At 31.1% G+C, this 27,851-nt stretch overlaps 1 protein-coding gene across 5 annotated transcripts in view; it reads right to left on the bottom strand.

The window, feature by feature from the left end:
• The window catches only part of LOC123696611, a 77,762-nt gene that overhangs the window by 7,058 nt on the left and 42,853 nt on the right, over positions 1-27,851 (bottom strand). The window contains exon 1 of one of the 5 annotated variants that reach the window (XM_045642917.1): positions 24,027-24,083. The exons of the other annotated variants lie outside the window; for them this stretch is intronic. Coding sequence (XP_045498873.1) covers positions 24,027-24,062 — 36 coding nt within the window. The 5' untranslated portion in view covers positions 24,063-24,083. Of the gene's footprint in view, positions 1-24,026; positions 24,084-27,851 lie in introns of those variants that run through there. 5 annotated transcript variants of the gene reach the window in all.

Genomic DNA, 27,851 nt, shown 5'->3' with positions numbered 1-27,851 from the left:
AAAACGAGAACAAATCAGTCATTGTTAACTTTCACTGTGATTTGCATCGGTCGATTAGGATGCAATGGGAGTACGCATCGTTAAGTAATTGAATATGCATATTTTAATATTAATGCCTTAAAAGTTATGATCGCTTGACTACATCTTATTAATATATTTAGCGATTATATAAAGCGATAATTCTAAGATAAAAGATAATATCGTTGTATATTAATTATATATTCCAAGACGAGTTAGGCTAGCGTGCAAGTATTAGATAGATGAATCGTTGTATTACGCTGCCAATCAAGATTGAGTTCATTTTTTACTACCAGTTATAAAACCGATCATGTGAGTATAATAACTATAATATACCAATATTAATTGTGTAATAAAGGAAAGCTATGTTCCCTATCATTAAACACAATCAATTGTTATGTTGTTACTTGTAGTTGTACCACAGCTTGCAAGTAGTTTGAGTTTTTCATTGCGTTATCAAACAGATGTTTGCTAAGCAGTCATTAAAATAATTGATTTCGAACGATTTTTAACAACATTATTTTGCATACGTTATGACTATTATCATACGTTGGGACACTATGTAGTCTAAAATATATTTTCAGAATAAAATTTATTTTTATGTAATTTGGGGATATGCATATTGCATAACTAATAGGATCTATGTTTTCAGAACTTATTTATTTACAATATACTTGTATCGCTCAATTAAATCAAATTATATAATGACTAACTTATTCGAGAGTGTCTCTAATCAGGATGCTCATGAGATTTAGAAATCACATGTGGACAAGGCATTTCTTAAGCAAATAGAGGTTCGTTTATTTTACTTTCTTTGTATTCAAGTAGCTGTTTGACCGGTTATAATGGGTGACGATCTTTTATACCTTTTATTACGTTATGTAAGTATTAGATAATGCCTGTTTAAAAATACATAAGTTATACAATATTTCGATGTACATATTATAAGGAAAATAAAAGCTTTAGTCTGTCATACCGTTAAATTAAAAAAAGTGTGTTTAAATTTTTTTTAAGAGCGTTTTAAAATACCGCGCCATTGAATATCTCACTGGCCAGTAACATTCTTCAATACAATATCGACCTCTTTTGTTGAGTAATGGTATCTTTTAAACTTAGAGTATATATTACAATAGTATAGAGCGAGTGTATTGCACAAATTGCCTAGTGCGGATCGTAGGCAGATGAGCTATAGATACTATATAGATGTGTGTGTGACAAATAGGGATGGGTAGGTATCAATTGCGTGTTGAACTATCGATAATTTATGTAAATAAATATGTATCATAAGTAAATTTTATGTTCAATAAGTTATTAAAGGAAAAATATATGAATAAAGTATAAATATGTAATTTTTTTATTTGTTTACCAACTGAATAAAGTTTGTTTATTCCATTTGAATATTAAATATTATATAAGAAATTTTCTTGTATTAATTATAAGTACTTTAAAAAAATATGTTTAATTGGAATATCAGAAAAACGTGAGTACTTTTTAAATAATAAAGTTAATAAAATAAAAGATCGGGTTTAGTGCTATTTCTTTAATAATAAATCAAACAATAATAATAATGTTTTAAAAATGGTAAAAAATATTAAGGAATAATCAATAATTTAAAATGATAATATAATAAATAATATTAATAATTTTTTTATTTAATTTTATCCATTCTACTATCAAAATCTTCAAAATCAATTTAGCGGTTCAGAAAATATATCGTAACATTACATACTTTACATTTACACTATAATACATTCGCATTCATAATATTAGAAAGTGTATCATACAAAACACACCACAAATTTATTTATAATACATTTTTAAAAGAGTTTTAATTTTAAAGTTAAATAAATAATTTGTTAAAATATAGTTCTTCTAGTAAACTTTATATCGAGTACAGCGTTGGTCAGGTCACATCACTACGATCACGTGACGGCAGTGAGGCGCGCGAGCGAGCCTGCGCGTGTCCGCCTCCCACCTACCCTTCACCCCCGCGATGCTAGATTTATTTTCATAAAAATAAGTATAACAATCGACTTACTGATGAAATGTGATAGTGGATTTCAATTTTGTGTATTTTCTAGTATCGTTTTTGCAAGATAGAACTGCACATTTCACCATGTTTATTCGTAAATATAAAAAAAATCCAGAGCAACGCACTTCATGAGCACTCAACCACGACTGCGAGCGCTCGCGGCGGGAGCGTCGTGTTGTTCCCACCTGTGCCTACTGTTCCCACTTGGTTGTTCGCACTCTATAGATAGTATATATACTCTAAGCTTTTAAATAAGGAACGTGTACAATTTGCAACTTAACACCACAAAGGAAAAAAGAAAGTTCGCATTCCTTGACTGGTCACATACATTTTTATTGAGGAGCAAAAATATATATAGGTAGTGATCATTTTACTGGGAAAAGGAAATGTAGAGCAAAAAATAAATATAAAATTAGACCAAAAGCAGGCGAAAAACTTTATATTCCCTATAAATACTTAGGGAATTTCGAAAAAACGTTTGATTGCAAGTTCCAACTGTTTTAATTCCAAAATTCATCCAAATCGATGCTTCAACCGTGAAAGCGTAACAGACAGGCGACGGACTTTCGCATAATATTTATAATAAAAATTTATACAGAGTTTCAGTGCCAAAATCATATTAGCACATGGAGTTTAATACAATATCCTAAAGACTAATTTATTTATTTATTTATTTATTTATTTATTCCATAACAAGTAATTGACAGGTTTTACCCCAAAGCATTACATGTTTAGTTTTATACAAGATAATATTAAAAATAGTATACAAATTTCATTAAATTACCTACTTAAGAATCTAAAAACATTTGTTTTATACGCATTTAAAGAAGTATTAAATAAATCTGTCTCCGGTAGCAGAGCGAGTAACTCATTTACTAATTTTACCGAGCGTACCAAGGGGGCGTTACGGCCAGCAACAGTTCTTACGCCTTGCTGCACAGCAAGGAAATCACGACCCCGACGTAGTCCCAACCCAGAAGGAGCCGCTACGCTATAAATAAACTTTGGAGGAATTTTGAAGGAAATTCGTTCAAGTCCATATGGGTTATCTACTCTACCATTTAGCATCTGATATACATGCACTAGTAGAATGTATTTGCGCCTTGATTCAAGACTAAAAAAGCCTGTCATACCGTATACATACAGAGAAGGGTACATATATGGATAGTATCCATACATCTGCCTAAATGCAAACCTACAAAACTTTTTTTGGATTTTTTCTAGCATTAATACATATTTTTTTTCACGTGGATCCCAAACAATACAATTATATTCCAAAGTACTTCGGACGTATGCCTCGTAAAGAGAAGTAGTACATTTTATATCGGTAAAATTTTTACTAGTACGAATTATAAAACCGAGAGTTTTTAAAGACTTATTGCATATGTTAACGATATGCTCCTTAAATTCTAACCGAGAAGTAAAAGTAACTCCTAAATCTTTAATTGTTGTAACGCGCTGCAGACACTGTCCACCTAAGTAATATACATAGTTGATTGGCGTTCGAGACCGGGAGTAGCTCATAATTTTGCATTTATCGATATTAAAATACAAACGGTTTTCTACACTCCATTTCAAAACAGACTCAATGTCACGCTGCAAAGCCTGATACTGGGTATGATTATTTACTCCCATATAAATTTTGAGGTCATCTGCAAACATTAAACACTGAGCACTGTTGACAACATTTGGTAAATCATTAATTAAGATTAAAAACTGGGTAGGTCCTAAGGTCGATCCTTGACTTATTCCTGATTTAGTAAAATAAATATGTGACTTATGATTGCCAATTTGAACATACTGCATACGATCTTTTAAATAATTCGCAAAAAATTGCAGAAGTTTAGGGCAAAACCCGAATGAAGCAAGTTTATTTAAGAGGATATCGTTGTCTATTCTGTCGAAAGCTTTTTGAAAATCAAAATATGCGACGTCTACCTGCTGGGTTTCGTCTAGGCATGTATTTATATAAGTTGTAAAATTTAAATGGTTAGTAACAGTCGACCGCTTAGCTCTAAATCCATGCTGACAATCACTTAAGTAAGTACCGATCTGATTTTTGATGCGATTATCTACTAGCATCTCAAATAATTTACCAAATGTTGAGAGAACAGCAATTGGTCGATGGTTCGTTACATCACAGTTATTACTATTTTTAGCTACAGGTGTGACACGAGAAACTTTCCATGCAGTGGGGTAAATATTATTTTGCATAGACAAATTATATATATATAACAAAGGTTTTATAAATACAGACACACAATCCTTTACCAAGAAGGGTGGAACTCCGTCAGGTCCAGTAGATGAAAGTGGTTTTAACCGTCGAGCCGCCTGGTATATCTCTTTGGATACAAATTCATTAATACTAACTTGCATAAAACTATTATTTTCTGAATGAAAATGCTTCCCAGCTTCATCCGCATTTAACCGGGGAGTATCTTGTAAAAATACTGAACTAAAGTAGTCTGCAAATGAATCAGCAGCATTTTGTCCTATGACAGATTGTCCGTTATAACTATATGTAGCGATACCATGTCTATTATGTCGAAGATCCTTTACAAATTTCCAAAAATACGCCGGATTTACATGTATACTAGAACTAACCCTATGAGTATAGACCTTATACGCCTCATCTATCTGTTTTTTAACCAGAGCTCGGTAGTATTTAAATAATTCAAAACTAAACAAATCGCCACTAATTTTATACTGCTTATGTTGAAAATGCTTATTTTTTATGTTAGATATTATATCAGGTGTAAACCAAACTGGATAGATGTAACGGCTCAAGGGTTTATTATAATTTTTAAGCGGCACGCAGCGGTTAAGACATTCACTTAGCTTAGAATAAAAATATTCGACAGCTTTATTTACGTCGGGGATAAGATAAAGAGCGCTCCAATCAATATTTTCGAGCATGGAGTATAACACGTTCAAATCAGCTTTGCGAAAATTCCAATTTTTTACGAATTTTAATGCACAACATTCTAGTGGTTGCGATTCCTTCTGTGAGCGAACCAGTACATTACTCCGGCGCCACTTTACTGTTATTTCTAGTGGGGGATGGTGGTTATCAATGGGAACTAATGGTAAGACATCACCAGATACTGACACGCTCTGCTCGGGCATACTGCATAGAACTAAGTCCAACATTCGGCCAGATTTATTTAATACGTTATTACGCTGACTAAGTTTACAAAATGATATAAATATAAATATACGAAAACGGTTTTGTTCCGCTTTCACGATTCAACTACCGAACCGACTTTTATGAAAGGCTACACAAGATAGCATTAAAATATTTACAAGCACCAATACGTTATGTAACAAATTTAATATAGAATTCAAGTTTTTTTTTAATATAAATATTATCTAACAACCGAGTTTTGACAAGCTGAATATTAAATGCTTAATTTAATTTAAGTATTTCTTATTTTCTTATGTTTATGATGTTGATTTTAGACGAGTTTGTTTAGAAATGTAAAACTTAGGATGAGTTTGACCACTTGTTGATAAAGTCAAATAAAACGGCATATATTTTCGTACATTGTTTTTAAATTTAACTGACAGATGCGAAATAGTATCCAGCGTCCAGAAGTGGTGAAACCGGTCATTATTGTTTCGAAGATTGCCAATAAAATTAATAAATTAGTGGAATAAATTACGTAACAAAACCTTTTAAACTTCAAAGTCTTTAACTTTTAAAAGCTAATGAATGCAATTAGAATCTTTTAGCATTTATATTCTACAATGTTTTGATAGATAGCTCTGTCCCTATAATTTATTATAATTCTATAAAATATTATTTTTAACTGAGTAACCTTACATAACGTGTCATCGCGGGGCACAACTAGTGTTTTCAATATAAGTAAATATTACAGAATGCACTTTCACTTCGTAAGCCATTGTTGACCATTTTACATACAAATCAAATATTTGAGATATTAAACAATAGTGTTGTAATGATAATTGTCCGGTTTTTCTAGTTTTAATGGATTTCAAAATAAAACTATCCTAAGTAAATAGACGACCGGCAAACTTTAGTATGATTCGTTTTGATTTGCGTGCGGCTTCGCTAACTAAAACTTTTCTCAAGAACAACCTATTAGAAAAAATCTCATTGAAATTCGTTGCGTAGTTTTTAAGATTGAAGCATACATAGGGACGGACTGATAGCGACAGACGACTTTGTTTTATACTATGTAGTGAATGATAGTGATGGTAGCCAGGTAGTTGTTATTTAAGCACAATAAACAGACGGCACACAATAATTTATACAAATCGATGCAATAAAGGGCTTGTTCATTTGCATTCAACTTATAGGCACTTAATTATAGTTCTGCCAATTATAGACGTACAATACACGGATACAACAAGGCCATCCTATTATGATAGATCCATTGTACCATCTCACGAGGTGAACGAACTGAGATGCGATCGGATAAACTAGATTGCTGTACATTGCGTAAGTTGCATTGAAATGCTGAGATACCTGTTTTGATGCGCTTGTTAATTGGGCAATGTATTGTGTAGGATATTTATGATTAACGATAGATAGGATTGTCCAGGACCGTATTATGATCTCTCATTTCCAGACAGATTACGCTGTGAATTGAACTGACTGGCAAATTCATATTATGATTGCAATAACCAGCGATTAATTATGGTAGAATATGAATTTTCCAGTCAGTTCAATTCACGGCCGGCGTAAACTGTCCAGACTCCAGACAGTTCACGCCGTGAATTAAGGGGTCATAATACGGCACCTGTATTTTTGATAAGAATTCAGGTATTGTCATATTATGTATGTTATATTGTTGTTATTTATTTAATTGTATTACAAGGCTGCATCAGTTTGACATGTAGTTATAGTACCTACGACACATTTTTCCTACGCATGAAGCAATGTACTTCGTAAAGCGATATGATAGGCTTTTTATTTATGCATTCCTCGAGTGATACAAGGAAGATTATTCAAGATGTCTCAATGTTTCGTAATACTGCAATGGGATCAGCCCCCCTAGCCAAGTGGCTTTCTGTTAGCGTAGCGTTCAGTAGAATAGACTACGAATGTATGAGATTGACGTAAGCTGTAGATACACGGTATACCGTGTATCTACAGCTTACGTCTACTGAACGCTACGCTAACAGAAAGCCACTTGGCTAGGGGGGCAGGCCAACTGAGTTGAGTGTTCTCATGTGAAATACAATAGCTTTTTATATGATAGTACCTACACACCTATGTGTAGCTTATGTGTATCTAATATCTTTATAATTTATTGAATATTGAAATACGGAGTCTTTGTCTACGATTTTTTAACATAAACAGTTCATGCAATTTCATGATTTTTCTTTCATGTATTTACCGAATATCGTTACCCGCCTATCGTACCCGTCATACCTAATATAATAAAATCATCGAAAATCATTTATCATTAGCAGCTCGGCTCTATAAGAATTTATAGCCTTTTCTATAAATATCGCAGATTGCTAAATATGGTCATAATTAGTAATAAACTGTGTAATAGGTACTCATTAGTCATTTAACTGATGATTTATTTCGGTATTATAATTATACTAGCTTACCACCCGCGGCTTCGCCCGCTTTGTCTAAAACCTAATAAATTATATACTAAAACCTTCCTCTTGAATCACTCTATCTATTAAAAAAAACGCATCAAAATCCGTTGCGTAGTTTTAAAGATTTAAGCATACAAAGGGACTTAGGGATAGAGAAAGTGACTTTGTTTTATACTATGTAGTGATGTAAATATATGTACAATGTACATACATTCATTTGTCCATTTTAATACAAGAGTACCAAGATGTCGGACGCCGGTCAACTAGATAATAATAACTATAGAAATGTGGTATTCAGGGCACTGTCGGTGAAATTGAGGCGACACACGAATCAAACGAGTTTGTATGTATGGTACTTGAGACCCGAATGTACAGTAGACTGTGTACTGTAGTTAAAAAAGTGGTACAAATAAGAATAGGATCGATTTGGCGCCATGTTATTAAGTCATAGCTGTCAAATCAAACCAATTACACAATATACAGATACATACAGTAAGGAAACTTCATACAAAATGTTCGAAATGGCTCCCCCCCCCATCAAGCGTGTTTTCGAGGGTATTGAGGGGGATCGATAGTAGCGGGTGACACATCCATAGATTTTGAATATAGTATGGAAAAAAGTTTAAAGTGATGTCAATTCACATTAAATAAATATCGATTGTTTCAGTTTGTAGCCCTTTCAATAAATATATTTGTAAATACCGTATCTGACTACAAGTTAAAAAGAGACTATTTTTTAATTTCTATAGATATGGCAGCATGAGTTTTAAATTAAGTTGACATATTTTCTACCAAAATGATAGCTACAAATAGTCACTATTAGGAGTCCAGTCTGTTTAAAGGTCGCATCTATTTTTACGCAATCTAGAAGAGCACGAAAATATAAAAAAAGGAAACCTTAAAAAAATCTTGTTTAAATTTATGTGCATAATTACGTAAATATTAGGGAAGAAAAAGATAGATATTATAATTTGTATTGTATTTTTATCGATACGTGGCGTCTCCACTTTGTCAAGTACTAAGCCTGTCAAACTATTTTCTTTTTCTTCCTAAAACAAAAAGGTAGAGGTTCTATGCTCGTATAATAATAATTTTAATTTATTTTTGCATATTTTGTGTTTTTTAATTTAATTTAATTTATCGTTTTAAAAATAATTTAGTAGGTATACCTACATACAAGTATTGTAAATTCTGGTTTAAAATAATTATTGAATATATGTATAATACAAATATCAAGCATTATAAATAATTTAGGTACATTAAATAGCCTTCGGCGTCCATAACAAAACTAGATTTTGAAATATAGCACTGATAAAAACGTAGGGGAAGGAGGCCTAAAGTGGGCACAGAGCCTAAAGCGGGCACGCAGTATAGTATCGGAATTTTAAATAATAGCGCGCGCGCGACGCGTGAGCACAATCCCCACACCCCTAGCCCACCTCGCGGTAGTCGTTCGATTCGCTTGCGAGCACGCATTTACAAGCTGCAACAAATAAATGTTTTTCGATGATTTTTGAAAAATATTGCAAGGTATGTAATATGTGTTCTTTTTATTTTGGTGTTTACAATCCTTTAACCAAAATTTGTAAGTTATTAAGTGGCTATCTGGCCGTATTTTAGTTCCATAAAAATCCACGTGTCTAAAAATTTTGATGTTAGAATTTCGTCTGAACCTTTCATATGTCGAAAAAGGCAAAGCGGGCAGGGTAAAGCGGGCACGCGCCCGCTTTGCCCCGTTCGCTAAAATTCACTTACATTCTTTCTTTAATTCATTACACACACATACATTCTTTTGTTAATTTGCTTTTTCCTTTCATATGGTTAGTAAATATAAGCGTAAAACTTCACAAGCCTCATGGCAACGCTCAACTATGCAGCAAGCAATGCGAGAAGTGCAAGAGTTAGGAAAACCTGTCAAAAAAGTAGCAACTAAATATGGGATTCCAAGAACGACATTGCAAAGACATCTTAAATCGTTCGTGTAATGAGCTTGGTAGGTTTACTACTGTCTTTTATACGGAACAAGATATGGAGCTTTTGGAATACGTGGACTCTTTATTTTACAGGCTGTCTAAACAAGAATTTATGGAAATTGTATACTTACCTATTAGGTACATTATTTTAGGAATTATTTTGTTTAAATACTTGTCGTTCACATGTTATGCCGACCTTTATAATTTGTTTCATCATTAATGACAATTATAAATTTATTTTTAATTTTGTAATGAGACTATATGAGACTTTTATTTTTTTAAGTTCCTTTGTTTCATATATAAATTTAAAAATAATTGTGTGACTGTTTGAAATACATAACTTATAAAATATTTTTGTCTTTTACTCTATTTATTATATATATATTATTTGTGGCTGTATATTTTGAAATCTGCTGTTTAAATCCAGGCCTGCCCGCTTTACCCAACTACTGCCCGATTTGCCCTAAACGAAAGCCCGCTTTAGGCCACCCCTTCGGGCAAAGCAGGCAACCGTAGGCTTTTAGTAATCTGTTAATAATTATTATATACATTAACTTTTGACAAATTTAACCTCTTAGCATTAAAAAGTATTTAGTAATGGAACTTTTTGCAAAAAAATAAATGGTTTAACTTCTTTTCAAACTTCATTTTTTTTAATTTTCCGGTAAGGTGCCCCCTTTGGGCCCACTTCCCCTATTTACTTTTACAAGCTGTATTAATTCGGATTGTTTCTTCTTGTAAATTCATATTTAGGCTACACCATTTTTGTATTTTAACGGGTTTTAATCTCCCAATTACCACAAAATCAACTGTGAAAAAAAGCAAACAGAAATATACAGGCCGAATTGAGACCTTCTCCTTTATTTTTCAAGTCGGTTAAATATCAAAAAGTAACAGCCCTATAGCTATACGTCATAATTTCATGGGGGAGGCTTAGTTTCCTAACTGTATGTACGTAGTACCTACATATCTGTCAACTGTGCCAATTATCAACAAACTTGTGTTTTAATTTATATTTTATGTATGAGTATAAAACAAGCCTCTGATATGAAACAACATTTTCTATACAAACCGTATTTTTCAAATGGCATTCGACACAATTGACGATCCGATTCTCATTTGAATCGCAATGTAAAGTCTATAAGCACTTTACATTGCGAATATTTGTAAGTCTTTGTAAAAAAGAAAAACATAGGTCTATGTGGGTCTAGGTGACTATGTTTAAAAATTTAAACTAAAAAATCTATTTTGTCAACTAGACTGTTTTGGATCGTCATACCTAATACATTCTTATCATTTACAGTTTACTACCGGTTCGGAAAGCACGAGTCTACAGAAAAGAGCCGGCAAGAAAGTCTCTTGATGCTTTTTAAAATCAAGTCAATTTAGTATGTATAATAACAAGCCACTAGTAATGTACCTAAATCGTTAATTATTATAACATGTGTTCTTCATTGTAGTTTTTATAATTACGCCACAGATTACTAAATAATTACTACGTTACGTCTAAACAGCAGCTATACACAAAAACAATTCAGCACCTATTTCTTTATTTGTATAAACCACAGACATAGATCTATTGTCTGTGGTTTAACTATAAACATTTGAAAACCTCGTCCTAATTTAAATTTTGTTACAAACAAGTTAAATTTAAATATTGTATAGATGTACATTGTATTGTGTAAGACCCCTATGGGGGCTGTCAAAGCATTTGGGACACATATGTTTTGTTCAAATACTTAATTGTTGTATACTGGGTCAAGTCCGTATTTCGTTGTAATAATTAACATAAAATCGGTCTAATATTTTGAAATCTAGATAATTGTAATTAAGGTTGTTAAACGAAAAAAATAAACGTTTTCACGTTGTTGCTTATAATTTAAGTTTCATAATAATAAGGTGAATGGAACTTTATTCAAAACATTTGAATTTTAAAAGTAAACTCCTTTCTGAAAAATACCATTTATAAAAATTATATGTATTATATACTATATCAAAATAATTTTCGTATCTTATTAATTATTATCCCACCAAAAACATAAATGTAAAAATTGTAGCCGAGTTCAATCGTTGACTTAATTTGCCAAAAAAAGAAATGAGATCTAAATGTGTGCCAAGTTCTGCAGACAGTCCAGAAATTTATTTACAAAGATGTATTAAGTTCTTAGGTTGACTGAAAACTCAATTGTTTTATTTTCCCTTAGAGAACAATGTTTATTCCAAGATATAACTTTTTTAATTTGAATAATATAATTATTTTCACAAAGCAAACAACTAATGACCTATTGAACCCCATAATTTGATGAGGCTAGTTTTTAGAACCTCACAAAATATAAACAGTATGTAAAACTAGCCTCATCAAATTCGCGTTCAAATGTGCGCTGACATTCATAACATACAAGAAAATATAGAAAATAATACATACTAAACAAACCATACAGAGAAACCGCAAGAAAAAAAAATCGTATATAAAAAGTATTATATTTATAAAGTAAATCAAATTTGCAGAGTAATTTTCTGTACAAAAAGTAATGATATCCCACCAAAAACATAAATGTAAAAATTGGAGCCGAGTTCAATCGTTGACTTAATTTGCCAAAAAAAGAAATGAGATCTAAATGTGTGCCAAGTTCTGCAGACAGTCCAGAAATTTATTTACAAAGATGTATTAAGTTCTTAGGTTGACTGAAAACTCAATTGTTTTATTTTCCCTTAGAGAACAATGTTTATTCCAAAATATAACTTTTTTAATTTGAATAATATAATTATTTTCACAAAGCAAACAACTAATGACCTATTGAACCCCATAATTTGATGAGGCTAGTTTTTAGAACCTCACAAAATATAAACAGTATGTAAAAAACTAGCCTCATCAAATTATGGGGTTCAATAGGTCATTAGTTGTTTGCTTTGTGAAAATAATTATATTATTCAAATTAAAAAAGTTATATTTTGGAATAAACATTGTTCTCTAAGGGAAAATAAAACAATTGAGTTTTCAGTCAACCTAAGAACTTAATACATCTTTGTAAATAAATTTCTGGACTGTCTGCAGAACTTGGCACACATTTAGATCTCATTTCTTTTTTTGGCAAATTAAGTCAACGATTGAACTCGGCTCCAATTTTTACATTTATGTTTTTGGTGGGATATCATTACTTTTTGTACAGAAAATTACTCTGCAAATTTGATTTACTTTATAAATATAATACTTTTTATATACGATTTTTTTTCTTGCGGTTTCTCTGTATGGTTTGTTTAGTATTATTTTCTATATTTTCTTGTATGTTATGAATGTCAGCGCACATTGCCCCGTCATTATCTGCAATTTTTTAAACTCGTTTTCTGTTTAAAAGATTACATGATTTTCTAAACATCCAGCGTGAATTTGTACACACACTATTACCAAGATGCAAAGATTGTTGTAGAAGAATCGTCGCCTTACTCCATGACGTTACGGTATTGCCATGACGCGATCTTGAAATTTTACTCTAAACGCGCCTAAAGATGTTTCACTCATATTAATATTACGCAAATTAAATCATTTCGACCTTCGACGAAGCCTTCTTCCATTACACCATTTATGGTAATTATTTTTGCATGCTTGTATTGGCTAAACATGTTTGTGCTTTATTAATATAATTTTATCACCATTGAATACCATGTTTAAAGCAAAATAAAGGTTTTATTTATTTATTTATTTATTTACACTGAAATTAAAACTAAACTAAACAATCATAAATAAAGAATAGGTAAATAAATGTGAATATGTAAAATATAATATTATTTTTAACTGTATGAGCAATAAAGGCAATATTTTTATTACAATTTTCTTTTATTTTACGTTTAATAACAGTTTTGAATAAAAAAATCATGCAATCGAAGTAATCCGCCCTAGCGATACTAGCGCGAGTGAGTGTGATGTCAGAGGCGCTTCGAATCTACAGATGTTTCGTCCTAAAATATGTAAACTTCAATAATCTATATCTCAGTCATTTATTGATGGATTTCAAAATTTTTTTCGGCCACTCATTAGTTTTGATCTATTTTTTAAGACTAGTAAGGTGAATATACTATTTTCTTTTTTTTTAAACTTTTCCATTTTTCCATACAAACAAAATTTATGTCATTGAAAAAAAAATTAAATACAAATAAATTCAGTATTTTCTGATTTTTTCCTTTGTACACTCACTATTACCTAGTTGATTACAAAATTTGAACTTTCTAGGTCATCTGGAAGTGGGTTAGGTTTTGTATATGTCTATAAGTCAGTCAGTCTTAAAAATTGCGATTTTTGGATATTAATATCAACGCAACTGTTTAATCTGTATTTATGAAATTTAAGGTTCTTGTTTATCTTGAGGTCCTCTTGATATGTACCAAATTTGGTTTATATAACTTAAATAGTTTTCGAGTTATAAGGGGGTGAAAAGTGGCTCGAAATGGTTCGTGTAAATATACACACGGCTGCTGCTCGCCAGTTCTCTTCGCTTGAACTCGGCTTGACACGCTGCCGCGTGTCTAGATATGTCAGAGGCGCTTCGAATCTACAGATGTTTCGTCCTAAAATATGTAAACTTCAATAATCTATATCTCAGTCATTTATTGATGGATTTCAAAATTTTTTTCGGCCACTGATTAGTTTTGATCTATTTTTTAAGACTAGTAAGGTGAATATACTATTTTCTTTCTTTTTAAACTTTTCCATTTTTCCATACAAACAAAATTTATGTCATTGAAAAAAAAATTAAATACAAATAAATTCAGTATTTTCTGATTTTTTCCTTTGTACACTCACTATTACCTAGTTGATTACAAAATTTGAACTTTCTAGGTCATCTGGAAGTGGGTTAGGTTTTGTATATGTCTATAAGTCAGTCAGTCTTAAAAATTGCGATTTTTGGATATTAATGTCTACGCAACTGTTTAATCTGTATTTATGAAATTTAAGGTTCTTGTTTATCTTGAGGTCCTCTTGATATGTACCAAATTCGGTTTATATAACTTAAATAGTTTTCGAGTTATAAGGGGGTGAAAAGTGGCTCGAAATGGTTCGTGTAAATATACACACGGCTGCTGCTCGCCAGTTCTCTTCGCTTGAAGTCGGCTTGACACGCTGCCGCGTGTCTAGATACATAGGTAGTATTAATATAATTTTCACATCCATACATGCGAAATTTTATTTTTGCACACGAAACGAATAGATTTGGCTGATTTGGTTAATACAAGTTATGCAAAATAACTTTCCGGTTCCACGCGATCAAAGCTATAATACCACAGTATATAAATAAAATAAGAAACAAACAAATATAAAAATAGTAGCTTTTTTCATACATTGACCTCAAGATATGCAAATGTTTTGAAATGATTCTGGACAAAAAGCAAAAAAACATTAAAATGCTTATGAGCTGGTCAGCATGACATCATTGTGCATATGCCGACGGTTCATGGCCATGCGAATTGAATATTTAATTTAAATTCACTGTATTGATCTTTCTTTTTTAGGTATAATATTATCAATAAAAACGTTCAACTTCATTACCAGATTTTATGTGGAAAGCTTCTTTTTTTGAAACAATGTTTCAAAAGTTGTATCGTCTTTTAAATGGCTTTAATTTGTATGTGTTTTGTTTCAGAATATTTAATAGAATGGAGGTAGACAAGCAGTGGTTAACTCACAAACCGAAATACTTTTATCTGTATAAATGTTTATTGTTTTTATATCTCACACGTTATACTTTTAAAAACCAAGTTATTTTAGGGCGCTTTCAATTTATACGTTACGTGTCGGACCGCTGCGGTGCCGAAGCGGTGCGTTTAGACGTACGGCGCACGAGCGATCCTCTTTTTTCATACAAAACGCTCGAGGCGGCAACAGTTTACAGTGCGGCGCCGCGGCCGCGCCGCGCCGGCGCCGTACCGCGTACGTCCAACGCACCGCTTAGGCACCGCAGTCGTCCGACACGAAACGCAGAAACGCAGAAATTTAAAGCGACCTTAGAGAGTAGAGCGATGTTAGAATATTTCCTATACATTAGTTCTTCATTATGTTTAGTTCACGTGTTATTAATTAAAGCAATTAACTACGCACATCGCGGCCCAAAAACCTGCGCCCATTGTATGATGGTAAAACTCATTAACGGATCTCAATTCTAATTAGACATTAACTGAGTCATAATGTAAATATTGCACTCGTTGGTAAATTTGCTTAGTTGGATAAACTTTGAGATAAGATTGTTATGTAAAATAACGTGCAATCCATCGAATGAGATGTTTGCGTTCAAGGTATTTAAACATTTATTTTTTCAACTAGATAGAACGAAATCTTTATTGTCACTAAAAGTATTCTTATGTATTTCGAATTATGGCCAATGACAGATTTATTACTGCTATGCTGTGAAAAGGATATCAGCTGCTATTCGCTAAGGTGCTATCATTATTGTTTTTATTGATCAAATCGATATCTGTATAAAACACATTCTTTTTATCTAGTACTAGCTGCCGGTTCCACCCCCGTGGCCCCACTCCTGTTGGTCGTAGCGTGATGATATATAGCCTATAACCTTCCTCGATAAATGGGCTATCTAACACCGAAATAATTTTTGAAATCGGACCAGTAGTTCCCGAGATTAGCGCGTTCAAACAAACAAACAAACAAACAATCAAACAAACAAACAAACAAGCAAACAAACTCTTCAGCTTTATAATATTAGTATAGATGTATCTTAAATATAAAGTTAGAGTAGTAATAGGTCTTCATCAATTCTCATTTATTATATTATCTTCTGTATAATTTAGGCAGATGTAAATGTCAAGGATTTTAGTAAAGCAATGTCAAATATAAGACGATGAAACTGTGTTTATTCTGCATTCAGACTACAGTCATAACTTTTATGAATATTTATAAGCCTTTATAAGTTCTTACTTTTTAGTCGACGTTATTGCCTATGTAACTTGTAAGTACTCTTTTTTCTCTAAAAACATCAGGTTAGAAGTTAAATTCACGATTAATTCAAAAAGAATTGTATCTTTTAAAATTTTGTAGTTACTTCACAGTTAAATTGTAGGTACTACCAACTGTTGTGGTATGGGAAACACTCTGAAAAGTATATCAATCTATTAAATAACGAGAAAGCGCCATTTATTTTTATCATAATTATGTAATAAGAATTGTGGTTACAATTAAGTCCCAAAACATTTCATTACACATCTATTAGTTTGTGGGAACGAAAGAAATTATCAAGTGCTTTCCCACGGAATATTAAATTGTATTGAAGAAGGCTTCATACGAATTTCAAAGGAATTTTAATGTTAGGTTGGGTAATCGTGTTTCGTAGAAATTATGTTTCTTGACGTTGTTTGTTACATTTTTGTGAAATAAACTTGAGCCCTTTACTTATAGGTAATTATTATGACTTTTTTCAATGCAACGCTAAATGGCTGATTGGATATGGATGAAATTTATCACAGTGATAGATTATAGTCTAGATAAGCATTAGATAGGCATTTAAAAAAAGCGGTGTGAAGCTTGCAGTTATAAGTTGAAATATAAATAAATAAAATGTTGATTATGAAAAAGAACTAACGGAAAAAATCGAGATTGTTACTAGGAAAGCGATACAGTTATGGGCAGAAAACTTTAGTCTAGCCAGATCAGGTTTTCCCTCGCTTTCACAAGGGCTATGTTAACTACAGGTTATGTAAACAATACTATATGTAGCATTCGATCTTATGCGAAAGTTAGTATGTTTATTTATAGAAATTTGTTGGTACTTCTGTATTTAAAAAAGTTTTTTTTTACATTTTTACTTCAATTGAATAACAAATAAATAATACAAATAATAATAGTACTGAAATAAAAAATAATACAACAGAAATACTTTTGCTTGGATTTGCCACAAATACAGTTTCTGATCGAATTTAGCAAACATTTTTTGAAATAATATTATTACCACAAATTACAAAATATTTACACGTTTGCGCTCCCGTACATATATAATCGAAAATTCTAGAGAACTTTAAATTATTCCATTACTCTCATAAAACATATAATATGTATGTTTTTATTGCAAATTTTTAAGCATAAATCTATCATTTAATGTGTATTTTTTTATTTTGTACATATTACCTATAAGGACATACAATAAATTACCTATATTCTTAAAAGGGAACTATATTTTCTATCACCAAAATTTATATTTGTCATCAAGTTGTATCACCTAATAAATAGATCTATCACCACGAAATATTTTCGTTCTCAGATAAACAAAAATTGGTCCCAGGTATGAATTATCAAATTAATGTTAATATATGTGTAAAATAAGAGATCGATAACCAATAAAATTATATTGCATTACATGAATATAAACTTCGTTCTTATAATAACAGTTTTGTTACTTAGTTATAGCTCTGTGCTCAGAATGGTAGATCTGTCACCAAATAAATTGATTATCGATCCCTGACTGCGACTCCTTTTTATTTGATATTTTGTCACCAATACAGTAGTAACATTTTATTTCGTTCAGATATTAAATTAATAGTATTCGTTACCAATTTAATACATCAATTTATAATTTTAATGAAAAAATGATCAAAGGGGCGGATACAAATTGGCGCGCTTTAAAACAACCAAGGATGACCAAATGATTATTCAGTGGTTATTATTTTTAAGAATAAATATTGATTATTTTAACTTTAATTAAGTGTTTTATCTACTATTCTGCTAGCCATAAGCCAGCTATTAAACCAGCGCTGATTGTTCAGTGGTAATTATTTTAAACAATAAATATTGATTATTTTGACTTTAATTGTTTTATTAACTACTCAGCTAAAAATTTTATTTAAATATAATTTATACTACCAGTGGAAATTTAGAACCTTGGGAGTCTAGTTAAGTAGCAGAATCTTTTGGTTGAAACGATGATGACAACCCAAATTTTTTTTTGAACTTAATACAATTTTCTAGTAACATAATATTATGATTTATTGGTGATCTCTTTAAATTTGTTTGCTTAAATACTTATTAGGACACACCTATTATAATACATAAAAAAACATTTATTTGGTACTAGACCTTATATCTCAGGATTTTAGGTGATTTATTGTGGAACTGATTTTGCATTGTTTGGTGACTAGGTACATTTTGGTGACAGATCTACTATTTTGAGGACAAACCCTATTAAATTGGTGATAGCTTAAATGATACCCTTCTTAAAATACAAAATAAGCTCAAGTTACCAAATAAGCGATGTAAGTAAGTATTTAAACCCACGTATAGATGTTTGGTGAATCAGATATGACTAACTCGTTACATAATAAGAGGCTTCACCTGCTCATTGTGACGATTTAAAATCGGTCATAAATCACTATACATATGGTAATTAGACAGCCGAATTGTAGGAATAATAAGTACCTAATTAAAACCCGGTTTAAATCTCATTAATTAGTTTCTTTGGTATACTGATTTATGCCTGTTTGATATTAAATTATTTTAGTTTTGATGGAGACAAATCTTGTCCAGACATGGCAAGGTGCAAAAGGCATACCTAAATAAAATCGATTAGTGAAATTCCCAATCACAAGGGGATATAGAATTTCAGCATATTTTTAAATATAAATCAATGAATTTATCTCATGTGCGTTAATTGAATATATACGATGTAGTCTTTAGAGATACGTTATCAATTAATTGAATGGTAATCCTATTCTAATAATTTGATTAAAACAGATTATTGTTATTTGTGTATTTTTATAATTAACAATATTATTGGTGTTTGTGTATTTACTATTTACGCAACATAATTATAGGCAAAAATTACTAAACACACTAAACATCGTGTGATAACACGAAAATCAAGAGTTTTATAATATTTGTGAAGAACATCTCATAGAAATTTAATAGAATCTTATCATATATTTTCAATATCTAATCAGGAAATGTTCAGTTATCATCATCAAAATAATCAGATCAAATCTTGACTTTATAGAGAAAGTCGACAAAAATAATGAAATGTATTTAATAGTAAATATTTAATTGACATCATTTAGATTGAAGAAGTAACTAGGTACATCAGATTCTTAAAAAAATAACAACTGACTGAATTTAAATTGACATGTATTTTAATTTAAAATTCCTCCCGCTTTTTTATATACGTATTTAGCACAAACGCAATCATAAACGTGCAGAACGAAATTAGTTTTTTCTTTTTTGTCAAAGTTGCAAAAAATCGTTTTATCTTTAACAAGGTTGTTACGTGTGTTCAAGGGCTGCATTATAAATTTAGAGATTAAGAATTCGATAAAATACAGGCTTTTTATTTGTTTACGTTGAATTTAAACCTCTATAATTATGGAAATGGTTCTATAATTAGATTATGTTTGAACTTCCTTTAATTAAGAGGAAAAAGGTCAAAACATATTAAATTTTTTAGATATAATATTCTTTCTTTCATTAAACTATGATACTGTCGAGTTATTTATATATTTAAGATTAGGTATATAATTCTGTAGCATTTTCAGGAATGTTATTATCATCTAATTATTTTTGTTAATACATCTGCCATTTTTTATAAACTGACATAATATAAGCTGACATTTAGGACGCGTTCGTTTATAAATTGCAATTGGAACTAATTTTTAACAAAAATTTAAAGGTTATGAAACAGATGTTTTAACAACTCCGGTTCTTTATGTTTTAATATATATAAACTTTTTTGATTACTAAAGCCAAAATGTATGGTATGGTTTTGTTTTGGTCGTATGGTATGATAGATTTTCTTTTATATATTTTTTGGGACCATGCGTTCCATCATCAATTTCTATAAGCCTTTATAAATGTCTTAAAAATGACTAGTTTATATTTACTATTGAGAAATAAACTAATTAACGCTAAAATGTTTTTTTTAAACCACATTCCTATTCGAATTTATTTTTCATAAGAAATTGTTTAATAATATTGCAGAAACTTGACCAATGACCAAATTAAACTTTTTATAGAGTTAACCTTGCAGTATGACCCGTTTTTTATTTTTATTTTTTGCATAAAATAGCATTTACTGTTATTGCTTTAGAGGTAATTTTATTTTTAATGGAGCTCAATCTGTTATATATTATTATAGCTGAGTCAACTTGTTTATGGTATTTTTTTACTGTAAAATATACTTACAACTAATAAAAATGAGTCAAAAGTTTGTTTAGAGACTTATAGAACTCAATTATGATCGGAAAGAGGTGTGTTTAAAGTTCCAAAGTTCTACTCAAAGAAGAATTACGAGTACCTATTGAGTAGCAGTAGATTGTTTTAGGATAAAAGACGGAAGACATTATAATACATATAATAAAGACATTCAATCACCAATAGATAAATCAGCTCATATTTTTCCAATTCCCTTCACGTTCCCATACAAAAATACGGTCACATACCGTCAACCAATTCCGTTTGGCGCGCCTACGTACATTGTTAAACCTCAGACAATAGATGTTTAACATTGTTATGGCAACCCAAATATAATAAAAAGTAAAAGTATATATGTTTATGGATGCTACCGTAGTTATACTTTCTCTTCATTTATGACCTTGTATAAGTTTTGACATCTGCGGTTTTTTTTAATAGATAGACAAAGCGGGCGAAGCCGCGGGCGGTAAGCTAGTTACATATATTAGGGTCATTGCGCCTGTTCGCGTCCACCTGCCTATTCGCGTCCATTTTGCGGATATCTTTTAGAAAATTCACGAAAATAAGTAAAATTTATGCAAAATTGTAATAAGAAAAATTTCCGATAATACCTCACTGTATAAGAGACATGCACACATATTCAAAATATGCCTGCGCACCGCCTATCCTATTTAAATAAAATATTTAATTTTGGCTATTAGACGAGAGAGCTAAAACGCGCGGAATTTTGAGAAAAAAAATAGTGCGCAGCGTCGCGTTTGGCGGTAAGTATCTTATTGTTAAATGTGAATTTTTGAATATGTAACTGTTTCTTTACTTTGCTAACAAAACATGGAATAGTATGGATTATAAATCAGCTTATTTCGTTTACAATTAATAGCTAAAATAAGGTGGACGCGAATTACTACACCGAATTTGTACAACTTCCATTTTGCGTCCACGGTGGGCGCAAACTATACCTATAGTATAGTATCAATAGAACATATTGCGTCCACATTGTTTTTCATTACGTAGCAATGAATTATTTGTTAAAATACATAATTTAAAATAGATTGTAAATTTTTGACTAAGACTACAAGCTGGTAATTTAAATTTTCATTCAAATTAGCAAATTTTTATGCTATTTTTTCATTTTAAAATGGGTATTCTAAGAATGAGACTTGAGAATGAGAGTCAATAAGTCTGTGGTTAAGAAAATAATATAAACAAAAAAGAAATTTAATTCATTAGAAACTAAAAAATAGGGTATAGGTAGGTAATCTTAATAGAACTGATTATTATTTATTTACATAATGTAACTTTGTTTTTTGTTAATTTTTAGTTCTATTAATGATGAGAAGATAAATATAAATAAGTTTTTCCAGTTTCCTTACAGTGAAATTAAAAAACCGGAATCCTTGTAGGATCACTTTGATATCCGTCCGTCTGTATGTCCGTCTGCCGGTCTGTCTTTCTGTCAAGACCCTTTTTCTCAGTAACGCGTTCAGGTATAAGGCTGAAATTTATATTGAATATACTCAAGTCTACGGTCCCTTGAAGCAGTGAAAAAATCAATCCTATAAGCCAAAGAATTCAAAAGATACAGCCGTTTATGCTGCAAATTTTCGTAAATTTCGACATTCGCAAGGGAATCAAAACCTACAGGGTACTTTACGTGAACACAGACACTTGAAGTTTGGTACGAAGCAACGTCTTATAGCACGAATAAGGGAAATATTGAAAAAATAATCATTTACAGATAAAACATATGAAAAAAAAACAGGTTAATACGGAACCCTTGGTATGCGAGTCCCACTCGCATTTGGCCGGTTTTTATTAAATAACTATATTCGTAAATAAATAATTTATTAAAATCTAATTTTTATTTGCATTTATCTGATAAAATATCACCCAATACACTTTTAATTCTTTTTCTAAGCTGGTGGACGCGAACTGGTCCACGGGTGGACGCAAACTGGAATTTTTGGACGCGAACTGGGTAAAACGCCTAATTCTGCTATTTGTCTAGATAAATAAAAACCACATGATATTTCCAACACAATTGAAAGTAAATCTTAAAATAGACTATGTAATGACCACGTTACATAAATTTTGCGTTGAAATTTGTTCTGGAACATTTTTATTTTCTCCTTCAAACTTTCCAACTGCACTAAGTGGACGCGAACTGGCGCAATGACCCTATCTTAATATATATAAATCTCGTGTCACAATGTTTGTCCTCAATGGACTCCTAAACCACTTAACCGATTATAATAAAATTCGCACACCATGTGCAGTTCGATCCAACTTGAGAGATAGGATAGTTTAAACATGTAGGTACCACGGGCGAAGCCGGGGCGAACCACTAGTTGGTTTATATAGTACGATTACTTTTTATATATAGATGAATGTGATACACCTGCTGTATTGAATTTAATGACCTAATTTAATTAAAGGTTCACTTTTTATAAGATAACAAGAAACAACATTCTTATAATTTTTTAATTAGGTCATTAATAGCAGCTGTTTATAATCAAATTTCCGGAAGTTTTTCTATATTATCCTCCATATTATATATTCTCAGTTTCAATGCCACTTCAAATCATTTTTTATTACTTTAATCGTAGATTCAAAATATTTTTTTAATAAATTAGCATAGATGCGCCGTAATAACAAGTCTTGAAGATTGCATCTGTAGGATGCTAATCCATCAGAGAACGGAACTCAAACTAGTTAGTACCCATTTGAGTTCGTGAGAAATAACCGATGTGTTACCGTAATATTAATTGATGGTTACGGTGCTTTGTGTCTTTGGATGTTGAGGTTGATAATATGAAGATAACATGCAAATGGTTTCTATGAGGGCTAAGGCAAAAAAGTTTGACTAGGTATAGTGATAAGTCGTCTAGTAAAAATCGGTGATAATAAAAGGGGGTTCGTTTGTATAGAAGAATATTTTTATGAATATTTGTTATTGGTTTATTATAAGAAATAACGAAAGAAAATTAAATAAATTTTACACATAAGATGAAAAAGTTGTCGATGTATACCTAAACAAACAAATGAAAATGACACAACCGGTATTGTTTTGATATTTTATCTCATGATATTATTTTGAATTTACTAATTATTATCACTTATATTATTTTGATACTATGAAATAAACTTAACGACATACCTACTAGTACCAGCTATACACAAACAATCGGTCAAGCAATTTCGGAGTTAAGTAACCACAAACACGACTTCTATTACGTATAGACAAAAGACTTACATGTTCAAAATACTGTTTGATACTTTTAAAAGACATCAGCACTACAATACCCGTAGAAGCAGTAATTCAGACTGACGTATCGATCATTGCTATTACAGCACTGACTCATGTAATCAGAGATTACGATTGTATGGAATTATCACGTTTTTACGTATTCGATGTATCGTGATGTATGCAATTTCGATTGACTTCCCTGTTGGAATGAAGTTCTATGTGAAGCTATTTGGTAATAACTTAATAAGTTCTCTAGTTGGTTGGGGAGTTCACTATTTAACAGCTATCTATACTTATATCACAGTATTACAATATTATTTTCCTAGGAAATATGGTAATACCACAGTAATACTGTGCTTATATTATAAAGCTGGAGAGCTTGTTTGTTTGAACGCGCTAATCTCAGGAACTACTGGTCCGATTTGAAAAATTCTTTCGGTGTTAGATAAGTATTCAAGGCAAGCACTGATAGTTGATGGCATTATAGTTGTTCTAGACTCTAGAGCTATTACTATACCAAAAAACCGAATCTGTTCAGTAGTTTTATGAGAAAGAGCAGTAAAGTTTATCACTTCTATCTTTTAAAAATAGGTTTTATATTCATAAATAAATCACGCTTTAAATCCGTCACAAAGCTTGTGAAATGGATTGAAGTGATTGGTTTCGTTATTCGCAGTAAACAGATAATCTATACGACGATAATAGCATTTGCTAACTAAACAGAAATTATATGTATTGCCATATCTATTTGTCAATCTGTACATGACATAACTACTTCCCCCCACAGAAATAAGTTGAGTAACCTTATGATAGTTATTAGGAATTATAGTCATTGTTATCTATAGATAATACATATATAGTACTAGCTTTCCGCCCGCGGCTTCGCCCGCGTTTTCAAAGGAAAACCCGCATAGTTCCCGTTCCCGAGGGATTTCCGGGATAAAACCTAAAACATAAAACCTTCTCTCAAGTTGGATCGAACTACACATGGTGTGCGAATTTTATTATAATCGGTTAAGTGGTTTAGGAGTCCATTGAGGACAAACATTGTGACACGAGATTTATATATATTAAGAAGATATACATCGTCGACTGCAGGTGTCCCCTTTTGATGGTTCCACGCTGCAGTTTTCACATACTTTAAATTTGATTATTTTAGTCTCATGCTATACCGATCATATTTGTTTATTTTAGTTGATTATAGTTTTTTTCCGATGAAATCGTTGAAACATACGTTATGATAAATCGGCGGTGTAAAACAAAAATAACAAGATTACGCATTGCGTATGAATATGTATAGATTTTATCTAGTAAACATATTTGATAAGAGTTTGGACTATTATGTGAAATACTTCATGAACTAGCCAAAGACGAAGATTTAATGCTGTATACATTCTGTTGTTTAATAAACAAAATGTAAGAAATTTTTCCAAAATCCGGTAGCTAATATATTAGGTTAATCTATGTTAGGGCTTTACATTTTAGTTTCAAATGCCAAAAATATATTCTAAAATAAGCGTAGAATGCTACAGTTTGCCGACCCTATGCAGTTTATAAATAACGTATATTAGTTTAATGTTACTGACCCAAGATACAAGCGATCGCTTCCTGTATTTTACGAGCTTTCTAAATACGTAACTTTATCAACTGTTTAATGTATAAACTGTAATTATGAGGTAATGAGAAATTTCATTGTCATGGACGTATGTAGAGATAAAATGTTAATGTATGTATAGGAATTATTTTTTCTCCGCATATTGACTGATATTCGGACTGTTTAGTAATTAGATAGTTGTGTTAGGATAGATTATTCAGAATAAAAAAATGTAAATTCAAAGCATGATCGTGAAAACAGCACCTAAAGTGGTAGAGCCGTTTCACATATTAGCATTAAAATTCGCAGAAAATTTCGAGATTGGTATGCAGTTATTATCTTGGCTTGATTGACAAGTATATTATTTAGGTACAGGTTACAACCCAAGCACTAAACAATATTATCTATAATATAAAAATGAATCCCAAAATGTGTTGGTAAGCGCATAACTTTAGAACAGCTGAACCGATTTCTTTAATTCTTTTTTTATTATATTCCTTGAAGTACGAGGATGGTTCTTATGTAGAGAAAACGTGAATATGTACCACGGGCGAAGCCGGGGCGGACCGCTAGTTAATAATATAATTACCTAGGTATAATTGTATTCTAATAAAATCGAAAGTGGAAAGCAAAACAAGATCACAGATTCGTCATGCGCTAGTCGAGTTAATCTTGAGCTCGGGTCGAGCCTTGTCAACCGTGAAGAGCCTTCATAGACAATGTATATCGGGTAATGTTGCGTAAGAAAAATTCTATAATTTTTAAATAACGAATTTTTAGAAAACATGCAGAGAAAATTGAATATTTCATCATATTACAATAACATCACAAAATGTAAAATTTAATTGAAATAGACTTCTCGTTTCTGGGAAAATACGATTTGTATAGGAAAATATTTTATGGAGGTTTTTTTGCTATTTCATTGATAGCGTCTGCAAAGGCTGTGAATGGATTGATAACAGATGTTAACATTATATTAAAATAAATCGTGTGATAGAAAAATGAAGCTTGAAAACTGTCCCAAAATATGTCCTATTCTATTATCCTAGTAGATATGTATCATCAAACAGGTAATCACCTATTAGAACATAATATTTTATGTATCTACAAATTGATTTCAAGTAAAACCGAGCAATTAGATCAGGTAGATCATAATTTCCGTTGAAATGTATGTTAAATTCTATCGAAAGTTATTTATTTTTTTACGCAAAATTCTTTTATGGAACGATAGTTTTTGTAGTTATACAACATACTTTTCCATATTAATAGTATTGAGTACAAATAAAATGTTGTGCCTTTCGTTATATCCTGCTTCCCATTTTCTATTTATATGAAGGCAAAGTTAATCACTGTTTGTATGTAACCTTTCGACTCGATTTTAATTTTTTACTTTTTAGTTAAGCGTGTTTTTTAGTTTTTCAAATTATATTTATGACGTACCTAAAGCTATTTTAGAAGCAATGCTAATTAAAAAATACATATCCACATGATTAGGATCAATATTGACTATTAAAAACAATGGGAGTCAATCAAATGTCAATACAACAGTGGTTTTAGATTATCATTGTTCACGGTATTCAAATACGATGATTATGGTCTGTGGCATGCATACATAATTTATTATCTGTTTTATTTTTGTGTCTACATTATACATAGTTATATCTGTATGCGTTAAATGTTTATTCGTTTCATTGGTTTCATATTATTCTGGGACGGAGTTGGTACTTGGTACATAATTACTTTTTAGAAATAACTACTTAATTATTTGATAATTCTTTTCGATTAACATTGTAATTAGTTTATATTGCAAGGTCCAAGAAGCTTATATCTAATACACTGGAGATTTCGGTATGAGCATTGACGTGTAACAAGAAAATATTGCCCAGTTCATGTTTTTTATCACTTTCACACCTAACTTGGTATTGCCACTGTTAATACGAAGTTTTCCCAAGGCTACTATGTATGCCGTAATATTCTGTGCAAAAGGTTAGTTTTTGTACATGAGTTTGTTGATAAATTGCCAAAAACGTCATTCAGAATCATTGTTGGATGAGACAATTATTATTTATGCTAAATAAAATAAGTATCTAAACCAATTATTAAAAAGCGATACTCCCTGATTATGGGTAGTCACCATAATAAAATTGTAGCAACTCTCACTTTGTCAATATGGCATGTGTGTCAAAAAAATTGCGTCGCTTCGAATATTTAAGTTAATATTGTTGCTTATTTAATGA

Source organism: Colias croceus, chromosome 13, assembly GCF_905220415.1.
Source record: "Colias croceus chromosome 13, ilColCroc2.1".
Classification (NCBI taxonomy): Eukaryota; Metazoa; Arthropoda; class Insecta; order Lepidoptera; family Pieridae; genus Colias; species Colias croceus.
The sequence above is the reverse complement of the archived record's forward strand: the minus strand, read 5'-3'. Positions and strand labels throughout refer to the sequence as shown.